This window comes from Clavelina lepadiformis, chromosome 6 (assembly GCF_947623445.1).
Source record: "Clavelina lepadiformis chromosome 6, kaClaLepa1.1, whole genome shotgun sequence".
Classification (NCBI taxonomy): Eukaryota; Metazoa; Chordata; class Ascidiacea; order Aplousobranchia; family Clavelinidae; genus Clavelina; species Clavelina lepadiformis.
Window position 1 is genome coordinate 13,018,679 of NC_135245.1, and position 17,678 is coordinate 13,036,356.

Sequence of the window (17,678 nt, forward strand, 5' to 3'; positions counted from 1 at the left end):
TAGACCTTGTCAAAATACAGTCTTATCACTGATAGACCTTGCGAGAACTTTCAGAATACGCAGAGAGCATTGTGTCACAATTACTTTATTCGGGTTTCATGCGTTTATGACGCAACACTCCACGTTGTTCAACGAAAACCCAAAACTTTTCACTGTGATACTGCAACCTACTGACGAGTAGCAGTAGCCTACTAATGTACTGGTACTTGAAAAGAAAAAGTTTAGTAATCACTGTATTAAATGATGTTCCGCGGGCCACAGATAATGATGTTGCGGGCCACATGTGGCCCGCGGGCCTGGGTTTGGACCATCCTGGTTATTATGATGTCTATGTTCCAATAAGATAAATAATATTAAATTCTAATAAAAATACAATATTTCCAATAAGATGTCTTGGACGTAAAATGATTCACTACCAATGTCAGCTAGTAGTCTGTTTTCGCTGCCCCTGAAAATATCAAACTTGTTTTTTAAACATTGTGATAAAAACTTACAAATCGAAACTATTCTGCATTAAACATGCAAGATCTTCATCAACAATGTCCAGAAAAGACAGAAATAGCTTGTACCGTAATGAACGTGAGCACACTTTTTTCTTTTAGTGAGCATGAGCGTAAGTGCCACTCTTCTTAAACAAAACATGCACCATTTTTAAGTTAAGCAAATCTGCTGGATTCTTATGTCAGAACTAAGTTAAACTGCAACTTTGTTTGGCTGGAAGTTTTTATAATCAATTGTGTATATTACAGTAATACTATTAACGTTTTAAGTCAGTTTATTAAGATTTTACTTTGTAATTTTATGTATTTTAGCTGTACTTGTACTTCAAACAAGAAAATATATTTTTATTCACTGGAAGATTAAAGGAAGACAAAGACATGAAGCAAATGCTCATCAAATTGCTTGAAGTCACTAAGTACTTATAATTTATATTTTGAACTAGCCTCAACTTGTTAGATAGGCCAGTGGTTTCCAAATAGTGTATTGTAGCAAGTTGCAAAACTTGTCCATAAATTTTCGGTAAAGAAAAAAATTTATCAGCAGATTTCTGTATAAATTCTTTCCATCATTGTTTTATTTCATAATACATTCTTTATTAAGTGAAAATTGTGCATAAAGGTTAACCAATAATTTAATTAATCAGATTCATTATAAAACATCAGTTCCACTTGATTTCTATTATTTATCTAATATTTTATGATTCCCTTTGACTAAGGTGCCACGATGGTTTCAAACTGTTGTAAAGGGAGTCACATTAAAATTTGTTTGGAAACCACTGAAATAGGCTATAATAATTGTAATTTTAATCTTTACTATGTAAACATCAAAACAGTGATCCCAACCACTGGGTCATGATCAGTTTGTTGTCGGACTTTAGTGGCTGGTACTTTTATGATATAGATCAAAAAATGAGGTAGTTGGCATATTATTGCTTTCAAACCATAGAAATCAAGTACAGTATCTCCATTTTTAGCGTGTATGTAACTGCACCCACATTTTGCACCAGTACCCGATGCAATCATCTTGTTGCAGCAATAGTTTAATGTTTCCACTGATTACAATGCTTTGCAATGAAAACATATTTCATATTTACCTGATATTGCTCAGGGGTTAACTTGAGGATGACATCAAAACATGGTAGATTAAATTCAAACGATAATTAAACAAAACTTATTTATTTTAGTATAACTGGACCATCACAACTATTTATTTTAGTATAACTGGACTGGACATTGCATGTGCAATGCATTCAGTTAAAAACTTAAACATTTTGCTTTATATTGTCACTATCTTGTTGTGGAAAATTTTGTCTTACCTCATGAACGTTAGTTGTGATCACAAATGACAGGCAATTACTTGATTTGTGGCAGACATGAGTGGTTGCAGTTGTATTAATATGTTACAGTAGAATTTGCCTCAGTTGAATTGTCATGGGGAACAGAAAAAGAGACACTTAAATGAACTGGACGGTTTGGGCAAACAAACAGTAATATACACAGGCCTTCAATAACTTAAGAACCATTTGAAAAATCTGAACATTTAAGAAATGAAGTATGTAAACTAGGCTTTTTGGCTTGTTGCATAGTAATGCAATGTTCATTCAAACTTTCAGGATGCCATATTAAAGAATTTTGGGATCTTTAATTGTTTGGCCTTTTCCAAAGGCATGTCGGTTACACAGGAACTGTGAAGTGACAAAATTATGGTGTAACATTTTTATACACAATGCAGTGTTGTGGTAAATCAGGTTAGATTATAGACAGCTAGGCAAAATATCTGCAGTGTAGTTGTAGCCTGATATACGTCCCTGAGTGACTCAGCGGAGCTCAATCCCCTCAAATGAAACAAGTCGATAGATCGATAGGGGATTAGCTAATAGTTGATACAGTACTTCCTCGATTATCCTGTCAAGTTGGGTCAATATTTTCAAAAATCTGACCGGATAAGCAAAAAAAACGGATAATTGAATTTGTATTTTTACATCATAGAAATAGAAACAGAGAGAACAAATACAGTAATGTACAGAAAAATGTCATAACTCAGCACTTTTATGGTAAAAAACTGATCGAAATGTAGCAGTTTACAAAAAATTTACGCTTAATTTTCATTTGCAACAGCAAATCTACTAAAAAATGAATCAATCTTGGATTGTTTGCGGGAAGATTCACGTTTTTCGGCAGCTAACTCACGAAGTTGTACTAACGTGGAAGTGTTTTACTACTACTTCGATAATACGGTTCGACACTGTCTGAAGGTGGCGTTTCGATTGCCCAAGCGGGCATGCAGGGAGGTATTCCATGCCTCGCCCGAAGCAGGTGGCCTGGGCGTGACCTCTGTAGTCAAGGACTACGACCTCCTCAAGATCGCCCAAGCCTTCAAGATGCTGACGTCACCAGATGACCGTGTCGCGACCGTGGCATCGAATAGCGTCGCGGCTTATGCGAAGCGTTTCGGTCGCTTATCAACTGTCAGCGCCAACGATAAGGCGGCCAACCTGAGTGGTCAAAAAGTTGGAAGCTCTGAAGTTCGCCCTCCGGGTTGTTGACTGGCGCAGACTGTGTGGACCCAGGTCCGCTCGGCGAGCTCCCGGCTCGGCATACGTTGGGTCGCACTCCCATCAGGTCAATTGCAATTGACTGATGACGGGGGTTTCAGAGTGCTCCCCCAGAATCGTCGGCAACTTATCCGTCAACTCCACCATCGGACGGCTCGTTGGTGGAGGGCGCAGTGGGCGTCGCACCCCGACCAGGGGAAGACTGTGGCGTCTCACTCCATGTACGAAGCATCTAATGCCTGGATTAAACGCCCGTCGACTCTGGCCGCTCAGGCGTACTTTTTTGTACTGAAGGCGCGCCTCAGTGAACACTGAACAGGTTGTCACCTCCCAAAGTCATTGATCACTCGGCCGGATAATCGAATGCCGGTTAAACGAGGGACGGATAATAATCGAGGAAGTACTGTATTTGAATTTGGTGAGTGTAACTGCGTGTATCAAAAAGTTCTGCAAAAAACAGCTGTTTCCAAAATGTGACAAAGAGGTTCACCTAGGTATTTATGTATGTTTCAGCGTAATATAAATTACATGTTGGAGTTTAGACGTGACTGCTTTAGTGTTTTGTATAACTTGATGTCTTATTTGGTTTCTGCTTACTATGACATACATTGTGAAGCTTTAATACTGCTTAACTATATTGTAATAACGAGCATGTTCAAATAAATAAGGACAAGGGGAAAAAGGTTATTTTTTGTCATTTTTAAAAATGAGTTTCACAATGTAAATGAAAGAAATATTGTATCAAAAAACCATATGCTACATTGACTTACTGGCATAAAAGTTTTTAAGGGTTAAGAGCTTCCCAAATAAAAAGCAAGGAAAGTATCCCTGGTTGTAGCAGATTAAAAGTTTTCAATGTAAACAAACTGGCAATTTTTTGAAAGTCTGATTACTAAGACAAATTTTCTTGGTTAGCATAGTTAGATGGCAGGTTAGGTGAATAGGCAAATTAGGCGATTTATGTTATCAATTTATGTAAATTGGAAAGAGTTAAAAAAGACTTGTTATATCAAGTTACTGCAAGTGGCACAGCAAGAGCAGATGCATTCATGTCCTAACTTGTTATTCATGTATACTCTGTTAGAACGGTCCAGGACATGTTAGTTTTTAGAATATAAATGCATCTGTATTTAATCAAGCAAATACAGTAAAACTCGATTTTAGTATCACGACCAATTGATTGCTGTAACACGGTCTGGAATAATGACAATGCAATGCTATTGGTTAATTTAAAGCATAGCATTATGTTTTACTAACACAACCACTTTTGTATCCAGACCTGACTGCTACATAGCTGTAGCACAAAACTACTAAATAAACCATGCACTACACAACCATAAGTGTATTATTTAGTAAAAATTCAGCAATTGTTAATTTATAACTATGTGCTGCTACACTTGTGAGCATTAAGTTTGTTTTTTTATCCCAGTGCTTCCCAACTTGTCAGACTGTACACACTAGTGTATATAGAAACAAGTAGTGCGGATGAAACTTATCACTCTGTTTCAATTTTTTTTTTTTTAATTTTAAAAAACTAAAGCAAAACTACTTCTAGCAGACGCACATCTTTTTAACGACGTAATATTTATCGCACTCACTTTTGAATGTAGGTAAGGTGTATAGGGTTCTCCGCCTTTATATTTTAGTGGTTTTTACATCAATTTCTTTGAAAATTTGTAGCTTTGTGAAATGTTTAGTGGCGAATCAAAACAATTCTTCGATTCAAAATTTTTAACTGAAATTCAATTTTTTTCAACAAAAATTACCATGATAATTATATAGCTATACTTAACAATTTTATTATATGAATTCATTAGTCTGATAGTAAGTAATACATTCGATTATTTTCAGATTAATCACTTGACTACTTCAACCGGAAATTGCCAAAAAACTTTGACAATAACCACTTTTCGGCACGTAATAACTCCTTTATGTTTCCTCCTTTTAGTTTTTGTTAATAGCTTTCTACAATTAATGGCAACGACTAAGTAAAATACCACATTCATCGAGAAATGCACTAAGAAGTTATGACTTAAAATGCAAAGCATACTTTGACGTTTTGGTCCAAGGTGCGTAATATAACGTTACTCACTACATTTAAGCGATTTGTTCAACCTTTAGGCGATATTTTCAAATTTTAAACCATAATTAATATAACCACCTATTTTCAAATAGATAGGAGTTGCGAGTGAATACGTCAGGGCTACTTTGACGATTTGATTGAGGATTTGACGATTGACCAAATGCATAGCTTACGTAACTCTATTCACTATTGGGACATGGGCCAAAACGCCTAACCTAAAGCGTATCCGCCGATACTGTCCAACTCACCTTAAATATTAACGCGTACGATACCTCTGACTTTATTTAATACAAAATTTACTTTAGTCGGCTTACATTACAGTGATTGGCAAGTCCAAACACAAGTTGGTCTCAAATCAAAGAGTATATGTTAGGACTGTTGAAAGGAATATTTTTACTAATATGTTCATGGTTAAGCAATTATTGCCATAAATAAATGGGTGAAAACAAAAATTCCATTGCCTACTTCTAATCACCTATACCTGTGGAGACGTATTCCATCCAAAACGCGTTACCTATCCTACCGTTGTTTACCCTTTTAGTTACTAGCTGTTTTGAAATTTTTCTAATATCAGTGAAAGGATGTTAAGACATTTTTGCATAATTGATTTTTTAAGACGTTTTTACGTTCTACCCTTTTCCTTGCTCTCACTTCCACGGCAAAATGGATTTTTTAAAAATCCCATGACGCAGAACGTACAACATTAAATTCGGGCAATACCCTATCCAAATTCACTCATCTTTCAAGATTCAAATTTTAATCCTAATTTCATATTTACCTATTGTTGTATCTGGTAATACAGGAAGTTTAGCTACATTTATGCGACTGGTGTCTATTTGTCACTTATCTAAAATTAATTACTGTATTTATCACCTCTAGAACATACGCGATAATCTTTCCATCCGCATTGAAGTTGGCTGGCCTGTTACTAGTTTTATTGTTTTTGTGTACTAAACAGTTTTTTGTTGCATTGAGTCGGCTTGTTAGCCGACTGGTTTGAGGCCTCGCAATAATGCGGCCTGTGTTCTGATGTTCGTGGCCTGCCGTAGTAATGCCCTTGGGCAGAGTTTTAATGATGCTTGCTCCTCTGTTGTGATTCTGATGAACAGTTACAAATTTTACCCATACTAGATAAAAGATCAAATCAAATAAAAATTTTATACCAGCCGGAACTTGCACAATGGCAGACTTGGTAACCAGGGCTTGAGCGATAAGGAAATAAGTTTTGCAGGGAGTTTCCTCAGTCCGAAATAAAAGTTTTATGATATAATACCATTTTTGAGAGTTGTGCAAGTTTGGCCCAATATCTAAGCCTTTTCCCGCTTTTTTTGCATCAGGCCATGGTCGTGACAAGGTCATACGTAATGTGCGTAGTAATTCCAGTTTTATCAATATTCCAGTTATCCACATAAGTGATATCCGTCATGAACATAACTGTAAACCAGTAGCTGAACATTATAACTTCACGGGGCATAACATCAACACCGTATTATGAAAATAATTTTAATAACAACAGGTTTGTTCATAGAATTGAGGAACTGCACACCATTCACTTCTTTAATTGCATTAATGACTCACTTAACGGAGATGCCGGTTTTATGGGACTTTATAAATAAATATTCATTACTTGACTTTAATACAACTTTATTCCCGTTTTCCTTTCATTTACCTTTTACCATTCATTTTCCTTTCATTTTTTTAAGTCATTAAGTATTTTGTGATTTTTTGTGATTACTTGGATCCATGTAAATATATTAAGTCACAATTGTGATTGTTGTTTCCAAGCAGATGTTTACTTAGAAATTTTGAAATATTTTTTGCAATTTCGCAGTACACCTTCAGAGAGCCAAATTATAATTTGGCTATCCTGTTTTTTATTTTACTTTAATATTTGATTAACACGGTTCAGACAACGTCAATAAAAAGAAAGTGACAGAATATTATTGCAGCAAAGAAAAAACAACAGCAAAGCAACGGATCAAGTTGATTTCACATCATAATACGGTGATGCATATATCGTTGCTGTATTTAATTGAAAAGTTTTCTCGTGTTGTTACAGACTTCTAACTCCATATCGGTTTGAAAATTTTTCAGTGTAACTCTCATGTTTTGTTTAAGATAATTATTGCATGTTTTTTAAAAGTTTATATGTATTCAGTTTAACTTTATTGCCATCATCAAGCCCTGGATACTTTTCATGCACACGTTACCGATAAAATGTTACTCGTAGGTTTGTTTTGTCCTAGATTAAGCATGAGCACTTTAGACATACATTCGTGTACCGCGCACTGGTGTGAGATGGCTAAAATTAAAAAGAATTTGTGAGATTTTTAACTATAGTAACACTCCACTCACTTGTATAGGAAGCATAGCAAAAAATCATGCATGACTCTTTAACATTTACACTCACCTACTCATTACACATTTTATTTGTTGTATATTTTTTTGTATTGCCCAAATTGAGAACTGTTCATCAGGCCCACTAAACAGCTAAGCAAAAATTGCTGGGTACTACTTGCTCAAAGGTATTACTATGGAAACTGAACCCAGTTTGCATTTGGCTTTTGGTAGTTTAACTCTGACGTACTGTATGCTTCATAGTAGGATAATAAGCCATGCAAAGTAAAACTAGTAAGTGTGTTTTTGTTTTGTTTCGTACGGGTTACAAATGCTGACACATGACATCATTTTAGATGGTTTGTAAACGTTGCGAATTGAAATCTTGTGGACATTTTGAGAAACTTAATTATGCAAAAACCAACATTTCTTTTCAGTTCTTCTGTTTACTTGAGGTATTGTGTAAGACAGAATAATCAAAGAACTTTTAACCAAGGAAATAATTGCATTAATTAGGCAAGGTGAAATGTCAACCATTGCATTAAAACATGCCTTTATCAAAGCCTTTTTAGCCAATGTAGTAGTAGTTAAGTGACTAGTTGCATATAGCATTTATTCAGACTTTTGCATAACTCTGCACTTAAAGTTTTGTGTGCAACAATGACATCCTAGGGTGAAATCCTCTAATGTGATTTTCCTGCTATCGCTTATATTTGACTTTGGTCCTGTGAATGGTCGACAGACCGGTTTTCTGCTTTAACATTATCGAGGTGTCCAATAAGTGAAATTCCATATCAGACATTTTTAATGTCAATTAAATGCTTGCATGTTTTGCGGACCTCAAAAATTCAGGAAAGATTATTTTGGTTCTGAAAGTAGTTGCTTCATATGGATTACGAAACTTTTATTACCGTTTCTTTAAACAAACATTCTAACTATTTTCTTATCATGAGTTATGGTTATAAAATTTTTTGTACTTTAAGTAACTTTCCAATGCATTTTGATGAGGGTGTGATGTTCAAGGATGAAAATGCTAAGTCTTTGAAGATTGAGTTTGCGCAGCGTTTTCTTAATGTCACTCGGATCATTGACTGTGTTACCTGTGAAAAGTGTCGTTTATGGGGAAAATTGCAGGTGCCTGTTATCTTAAAACATTTCTATCATTGAAATAGTCTAGAAATTACCTTTAAAACTATGTATACATTTCACCACCAGTGAGTCTGTTTTTTAATTTTGGTTGTAGACACAAGGTCTAGGAACTGCATTGAAAATTCTTTTTTCTGGCGAAGAAATCAGTGGAATTGACAATCCGCCGTTTAAATTATTAAGGCAAGAAGTGGTTTCCTTAGTCAATGCTTTTGCGAGGTAAGTTGAGATACAAATTACTGGGTAGCATTAAGCACTGGGCCAATGGCATGACTTTTTCAATTGGTCATGAACTCCTGTATTTTCAAAAAATGAAATGTAAATGTGTAAGTAATCAAATTGTCACTCAGTCTTCATTTCAAAGATCTATATTCCAATACCACAATGTACAAAGTTTACAGTTTATTAACTGGTTAGGTAAAATACAAAATTCAGACATATCCTTCATCCAGATAGAATGTTTTATTGATATCAAAACTAACCCTACTAACCACCATCCCAGTAGAGGAGATCAGGGTACAGTGAATCACAAATGATTATTTTTGTCAAAAATGGCTTTACGTAGAAACTTAATACAATGTAATTGCATCTGACTTAAACTTTATTTGGCTTTATAGAGAGATATGAAACGATTGTTTATATTAAGATATTTTACTTTAAACCTGATTATTCCCTGTTTACGGGCACACAGTGAATGTGGCACGAGCACTAAGTGAATCAAGACTGAGTCAGCATAGTCCTATTTGATAACCATTAGTCTTGCGAAAACAGTTAACTTCTTATTAACTATAGGCAGGGTTGTCATCGGTCTCAACTCTAAAATAAGGACGACTAGGAAACGGAAGACGAATATCACCTTAAACAGTGCACAACAGGAGAAAGCAACCAATGTTCCTGAAAAAACAAAAACAAAACAAGACACTATTTGCATGTTCATAATTTTGGTGTCTCTTTGGTACAAAAGGTGTCAAAATTCCCAAAATACTAACCTCTGCCCTAAAAATAAGGACGCAAGTGAAAATAAGGGCATTTCTTAGAAAAAAAGGACAAACATATTTTCTAAGACACGTACCTTTAAAAGAAAGACAAATCTTAGAAATAAGGACGGTATGGCAACCCTGACTATAGGTGTAATGGCTGTTAAGACATTAGCAAATAAAAAATAAATGGCTTCGTTTACAAGAAACAAAGCACCTCCTATTGGGCTTTTAGTTGCCTATCACATCAGTATTATAAACGGCTTTAACTTCTTCTTTTCGGAAGCAAGTTGTCCTTCCCAGTTTGCGCTGCATTGCTGCCTTAAGGAATAAACTCAGGACGCAAAGCCTATATTGTGTTCGAAACAAAAACAACCGTCTGTGAAGGTGTCACCAGTAGAATGGTGCAGAATAACAACATGGTTAGTGATCTCCGTGTTGAACGACTTTCAATTACGGCAGTCAATAAAGTTATGCATAACAACTATATGATAAAAAAAATGGTATGAATAGCGTTTTTGTTTATTATTAACGACACAAAAAAACAACAACAAATAAACAGTAGTATAAAAGAAATGGCGAAGCACAATTTAAAAAATGCAAATAGCGTTTTAAATTTTCTATGTGGGTTTGGGTGTGTAGCGACCACTAACGTCACCCTATTACCTACAGGAAGAATATTTAACGAAATGAAACACATCAGACTGGTCAAGGAAATTAATAAAGTTAACGGAAGAAAAAGTACTGCTGATTCACTGTGTGTCATTTGCAGCTTTGGAAAGAAAAGAACTGAAACAAATTTTATTTCTTTATATTTACATTTATCTGCACCTATAACTGTAAATTGTTACAAGCACAGATTTGAATAGGTTTAAAAATGCACCAAGAAATATTTTAGATGTTTTATCACTTTTATGTAGGCTACTTTTTCCTGGCAAGGTCATTAAATTTTTTTCTGCAAGATCATCATGATACAGATTACCACAAATTTTCATTAAATAATTTACTATTTTAGATTGGTTGATTTACTGTACTCGGTTTTCCCTTTAGCGTGTGTAACGTAGAAAGACCAGATAACGTCAAAAAACGATTCTGATCTTTCTCCACCGACTGTGCCAGTACGACGCATCCTGTTCAAAAAAGCTGATATTATGACTTCTGTGAGATATTAACATATTTATATCAAAATGTTGCTTACTACCTTCTATGTTGATCTGGTTTTAATTATTGGCATGTAAATATTTGGGTCAGGCTGTCAGCATTTATAATTACCGCTAGTTTTCATGAGAGTGGAGATCTATTCATTGCACACAAAAGGCCGTTTTCACTGTCGTGCTAGGCAGTTTTATGCCACCCCCTCGCATTGGTCTACTTCCTCACTTATCTGTCCCAGATGTTTTGCCGCGCGTAATATGCCTGAAATGCAAACCAACGGGAGCGCGGCAAATCAAAGGATAAAAGGAAAAACTGTTCTGGGTATAAAGTTGATGTTTTGCACAAGGTGTGTTTTCCACAACATTAGTATCATGCAATGAACCAAAATCCAAAGAATTCTTTCTTTCAACTCTTGAAAACCCGGTTGTCCTACGACGTGTAGTTTTCAAGTAATATGCATTACAATCAGGGATGCATCGCTGCAACACACATGTGCCTACGACCGACATGGTATAAATAGAGTCAATTTGTGTACACTGTACGTTATTAACTTATTACCATTGTTTTTAGGTTGTCCGAAAGTATTAAATCTTTAGAAAAATTTCGTGAACTGATACTTCTGCAACAGCGTTCTCACTCAAAGGAAGAATTGTGAAAGTACCAACAATTGGGCTGGGGTTAAAGTTTGGATAGGATATTGTGCAATAGTATTTGTCAATGTATGGACTCTGCTGCAATTTAAATGTGGTGTATGTGATTTTCCATTCCTTAATATAAAACAAAATAGTATTGCGATTTGCGACTGCTTTTGATGAATATAGTAACTTGTTGACTTAGACTAGCTCTTGTCTGCAGTATGTGCTTATCTCTGAAGCGTTGACTTCCCCAAGTTTGAAGTTTACCTAATGTAACTGTTGTTCAACTGTTGGCTTTTTTTATTTTATGCTGTATTATAATGTGTAGCCTGTTGTGATAAAATTGTTCCGTAGCCTGCATTTCACCATCATCATTTTACGGAATTGTTTACAAAAAACAGGGTACTTTAGTGAGACATACTTTTAAAACTGACCCAAATTCACTGGGACGTTGTAGCACATGTGGTTTTATTTTTTGTGTTTTGTCAGTTTTTGTTATAGCTCTCAGCTAACAAATTCGCTAGTTCTATTTTTATTTAATGTTAATATTAGGTTGACTCAAATTAAGGGGATAAAGCAATTTGTGGTAAATAATGCTTAGAAGTCTAAAAAAATTACATTGATATTGTGCAAGTTTTTTATTGCGCATTTATATGAACTTTTTCTCTCAAATTAGGATTTTGACCACTTCGATTTCTTGATGTCCAACTGGAATGCATTACTGGGTAATGTGATATGCTATAATTTGATTGAGGTTTGCACATTAAACACATGAACAAGTAAAATACACTGTGTTGTTTTTTATGCAACAAAGAATAGCGTAGAACAATAGAATGGGTGGAAATCTTTTGAAACCAATTAAGCGAAAAACTAAGTGTTCACATGCCCTGGCGATTCCGTGGAAAGGCAAAGGTTGCTCCCTTAGATTTTACAAACCTGATACAAATAAAATAACTAAGTCGTGCTCAGATGTTTTCTACAGCTTGCGGTGTCTCTCCATAGTAAAAAGTATGACAGTTTTTTCTCTATGTCAAGGTCGATGTAATGCCTAAATTGCAATAGGTGATGTTTAAACTTTAAACCATCCGGTTTCAAAAAGTTAGTTGACCTGCAGCGCCTGGATAGTTATGAGGAGTAAGGAAGGTTGCTTTTCCCATTGAGCACGCGTTGTCCCGAGCGTAGCCTACTTGAACAATATCAGACTCGTGAAAACCCAACTTTTGTTGTTGGTTAAGTCTGCCGGAACGACAAATACGCATACATATAACGAGCAAATCAGCGCAGACACAGTTTAAAGTGATATAACCGTAGAGTCACCATGGTCGCCACAGACCAATCTGGCGATTTTAGTGCAGTTTTCAAATGTAATAATATATAAGTTATAAGTTGTAGCTGTTAGTTTGGTGATAGATATAGAACAGAAAATATATATAGGTTTAGCTGGGTTCTAACAATAAAGAATGTATTGAAGTACTTTTCAAGTGATTTAGTGGTTAAGTAGTATACAATATGGCGGTATGAGCGCAATTTCAAAATGAAGTCTTTTTTAATGCTATTTCAAAACTTTATTGTAATTTTGGATTGGGTAGTAAGTTTATAACAATTTTGGTTTTTAATAAAACTATTTAAAGAATAAAATTAATTCAGCATAAATACAAATGTTTTTTTCTTAATTTTACCAATTGACTGTGTGATTCAAGATGGAAATAATATTATTTAAGTACTTTTTTCTTTCAATTCCAGAAATTTATTATCATTTGAAATTTGAAGCGATTGACAGTTTGCGAGTAGTCGACCACTAAACGACAGTTTTTTCGGTTTGGCACCGCTAATAATTGAGCTCTCCATGGCGATTTCGACGGCTCAATGATGTCTTCGGAAAGTAATCTCTTAATTACGGTTTTTATGAAGGCGGAGTCTTCCTTCGAGTAGGAACGAGTGCGAGAAGCGACTGTGTAGTAGGCCTAATCCTTTTGCATAAATTCGAACAAGTTAGGTGGGTCAACATCGGCTGCCGCTACCGCGAAAACCTTTTCACAAGCAGCAAGAGGATTTTCAAATTCGAAAGTAACCGTCTCATGTGTTTGTAGAAACTTCTGCCCCAAGATAATATCGGCACAAGAGTTATGCATTACGTCCAGCACAACGTTAGCATAGCTCCGGCCAAGCAGTTGAATGGTTGTTTTAACGTGATCTTGTGTTTCTAACTGCAGTTCAGTGGAAGCCATGGTTATACCACACACTTTTCCTTCTGGTTTTAACTTGATGTTTTCGGCTAAAGAGCAATCGCCAATCGATAAAATTTTCGGAAACGCCGAAGTCTAACAAGGCTTTAGTGGGTCGTCTTTTAACGATAGCGTTGACGACTGTACGCCGGAGGCAGCCAGAAGCCCCCCGCAAGAAATATGGTCCCAGATGTTTTAGCGACGATGGCAGAAGACCGTTCTGATAATTCACTTGATTCCTCACAACCGGCCGCTGAAGAAGTTTTTAGGAAAGAGCGATTAGGCCTACTGCGGCAGACATTTGAAAAATGAACTCTTTTACTGCAAATGTGACAGTCTCGATCACAGGCGGGACAATGATTACGACTATGAAGCGCACCGCCACAGTAGAAGCAAGTCTTCTGAGTCCTCAATTTACGCACTTTCGGAGTGACAGCTAATGATCCTCCAGCTTGTAGTGTACTTTCTCTAGGTGTCACAGCGGGCAACGTTGATTGGGCCGAAGCCACCAGGCGAGGGCCGTTACTACCAGCGCCCATTGAGCTCGTTCTAAGTTTTCGGCTAAATCGGCCGCTCGTTGTAGATCGACATCATCTATCACCAATAGGCGTTGACATTCGAACGAAGAACTCACCCCATAAAGAAAAAGTCCTTCAAAAGTACAATCCTTTGCGAGTACCTTAAGGGTACGAAGGTACTCCAGGACATTTTCCCCGTGGTTTTGCTGCCGACTGACCAGTAGATGCTTTGCTTAGACATTATTTCTTGGTTGGATGTACAACTCTTTCAAAAGAGTTACAGTATTCTCGTAGCTATCACCTTTTTCGACATAGGAGAAAACTTTGGGCGAAAGACAGCTTCGAACAACTCTTGCTTTGTTTACAGCGGACGATTGCGTAGGGCGTAGCTCTTCCGGTGTAGCAATGTAGTCTTCGACTGTCTGTAACCAATACTTAAAAACTTTAGGAGCGTGGACGGTATCCGTGCTAACAGTGAGATCTTTCGGTCTAAGCAAAAGTTTAAATTAAATGAAGACACCTTCATAAGTTAAGATAAGTCAAAAAGTGTTCTTCATTTCAAGTCTTACGAGATTTTTATACAAAGGTTTGCTTGCTTACTAGACAAATACGAAATTTTAGGACAAAATTACGTAACAAAAACCAATGAAAGTTCGATGCCAGTTAGTAGGCCTACCATATGTCCTCTTTTAAGAGGATTTGTCCTCTTTTCTCAAGAAAAGTGAATGGTCCTCCGAGGACGCTCCAAAATGCCCAAATGTCCTCTTTTTTCGCATTTCGAGTTAGTTGCTTATACTTTCAACAAGACTTTTAGGCGAGACGTTGTATTTATTTCCAAAAAATTACTGTAGCCATGTAACATGCTGAATTGCTGGTTTAAAAAAGGTTTTCCAACAAATTGCCCTACCAGCCCTACCTTCTTGATTGTTATTGCAAACAGTGTTCGACGTTCTCTGTTACACCTGGGCCTTTTTACATGCGACGATCTGTCGTAATTTTTCTGGCGCAGGTTCGAACTTAACAGACCGTAACGAAAGTACCGCTAGTCGTCTCGACAAGTTCGTGGTTTTACAAAAAGGTACTCTTGTGCTCGCACCAAGATTGAAGCTATCGTAAATAATGTACTTGCTCCCACGTCTGTTCAGTATGTGCTAAATGATATAGAAGAACATGAAATCAAGTATCACGGAGTAGCCACTGATGGCAGTAATCACAAAATCTACCAAACTTTTTCCTATAGTTATACAATATTTTGACTGGAAAAATGGAGGTCTGCAGTCTAAATTACTTGATGTCAGAAGCACTAAAAATGAAACTTCCTTGACTATTGCAAATGAAATTAAAGAAACACTGAAGAAAACAAAACTGTTTAACAAATGTATTTCGTTTGCTGGTGACAACTGCAACACCAATTTTGGAGGTCTGCGCCGAAAGAAAGGTAACAACGTTTTTACTCATATGAAAAATTACTTCCTGCTTTAGTTGGTGTTGGTTGCCCAGCACACATTTTGAATAACTGTTTACACCATGGTGCAAATCATATCAGTCTTGATGTTGAAAGTATTATCTACAAAACCTACCAACATTTTTCCATTTATACTGTTTGGACAGAAGAGTTGAAAGATTTCTGTCTATTTGTGGATATAGAGTACAAGAAACTTCTTTCCCACAGCTAACCAGCTTTCACTTTATCCTAGACCTAGCCTGTCTAGAATGCTCCAAATGTATCCAGCTTTAAAGTCGTATTTCGTATCCATTGACAAGCCACCTATTGTTCTAAAACATTTTTTTGAAAATTCATTTGGTGAGCATTATTTGAGACACATGCAATCCTTTGTGGCTGTTTTTTCATGAACAAGTTCAAAACATCGAGAAATCAAAAATATCTCTTGTTGAAGTTGTAGCTAGTCTCAACTCTGTAAAGACAAAACATTCTAGAAAGGAAAAGACAAATGTTCGTATCGATTCAAGTAAAATCAACACTGACAAAATTCAGAGAAGAGGGAAAAGATCGGGAATGTGATTTGTTCATGTCAGATGTATCTTCATTGTACGATTCTTGTGTTGCCTACTTGGATGAATGGACCAATTCATTTGCTGAATTCAAATGTTTTGATTGGATGCTTCTGTCCAACGCCAAAGAATGGGCTAACGTTGAGCCATGTGTAAATTATCTGGCAGAGAAAAACGTTGACATTGATGATGCTAAACTGTTCGACCAGTACCAACACTTGTGCAAATTTGTGCAAAGGCGGCATGAAACTGATGCAACTGCATTTTCTAAAATGATGGCACATGAAAAATGGACAGAATATTTCCAGCATTGCAGAAACGAAGAAATGTTTAGTGAACTGTTAAAAATCGCGCAATTTTACTTTAGCATTATGGCCCATAATGCAAATGTTGAACGCATTTTTTCTTTAATGCAGCAACGATGGTGCAAAGAAAGAGACAGCTTATTAGTTGGATCAGTTTCGAGCATCTTGACGGTTGTATATAATTTCAATGATATTTCGTGTAAACAGTTTCACGATCTCGTTAAAAATGATCATTCTTTATTGACAAAAGTTAAGGGAACCGTAAAGTATTCATGGGCTGAATCTGAAAAATAAATTTGATTTGTTGTTTTTGTAACTTTTGCTTTGCTTTGTTTTTGTAACTTTTGCCTGCAACTACCAAGGAAATGTAAAACATCATCAAACTCAAACGTAACAATTCTACTTTCGTTTTTCTTGCCGGCAAAAAAAATGTCCTCTTTTTGGGTGCTGAAAATATGGTAGGCCTACCAGTTAGACTTTCCAATTTTACAAATAAAAGCAAATGCATTCCCGCTGGGACGACTGTTGCAGATTTAATAACAATTGTTGGAGAACATGTTTCGTATATTAATGCCGGTTGACGAGTCAACAACCAACGATGACGTGTCGTCTCTCATTGAACTACTGTATCTAAATCGTCTTAATTTGTCAGATGCTGAGCGGGAACCTATAATCGAAGTGATTCGAAGGGGGCAAACTGCTTTGTCACTCTCTAAACGTGGTCTTGGCAAAACTAATATTCTTACTCACAGTATTGTCACGGGAGACGTCACACCGATACACCAACACTCGAAAAGAATTTCAGAAGAAAACAAACAGACGGTTTGACTTGCTAAAGGGTATGTTAAATGATAGCGTTATTAGTCACTCACAATCACTTTGTTCTAGCCCAGCTGTGTTGATAAAACAGCTAGGGCGGCAATGTAAGATTTTATGTTGACTACAGGGCTGTCAACGATTGCACTGATAAGCACAGTTTTCATTTGCCACAGACGATAGTTTGGAGCAGTTTTCGAGATGAAAAAAATTCTAAACACTGAACCTTAAATCTGGTTATTGGTAAATATCGATGAGTGAAGATGACCGTGAAAAGACAGCGTTTACTTGCCATTGAGGGTAATTCAATTTTAATGCTATGCTTTTGGACTAGCCAACACACCTGCCACGTTTCAGCACTTGATGCGGGTAGTGCTCGATGAAGTTGAATGGAATGGTGCATTGGCTTACCT

General features: G+C 36.3%; 1 protein-coding gene across 1 annotated transcript in view; it reads left to right on the top strand.

The window, feature by feature from the left end:
- The window catches only part of LOC143462950 (ERO1-like protein beta), a 53,087-nt gene extending 40,914 nt beyond the window's left edge, over positions 1 to 12,173 (top strand). The window contains exons 11-14 of the mRNA XM_076961268.1: positions 813 to 916; positions 8,459 to 8,609; positions 8,719 to 8,840; positions 11,324 to 12,173. Of these exons, the coding sequence (XP_076817383.1) occupies positions 813 to 916; positions 8,459 to 8,609; positions 8,719 to 8,840; positions 11,324 to 11,408 (462 nt within the window). The 3' untranslated portion in view covers positions 11,409 to 12,173. The remainder of the gene's footprint in view (positions 1 to 812; positions 917 to 8,458; positions 8,610 to 8,718; positions 8,841 to 11,323) is intronic.
- The last annotated feature ends 5,505 nt before the right edge of the window (positions 12,174 to 17,678 follow it).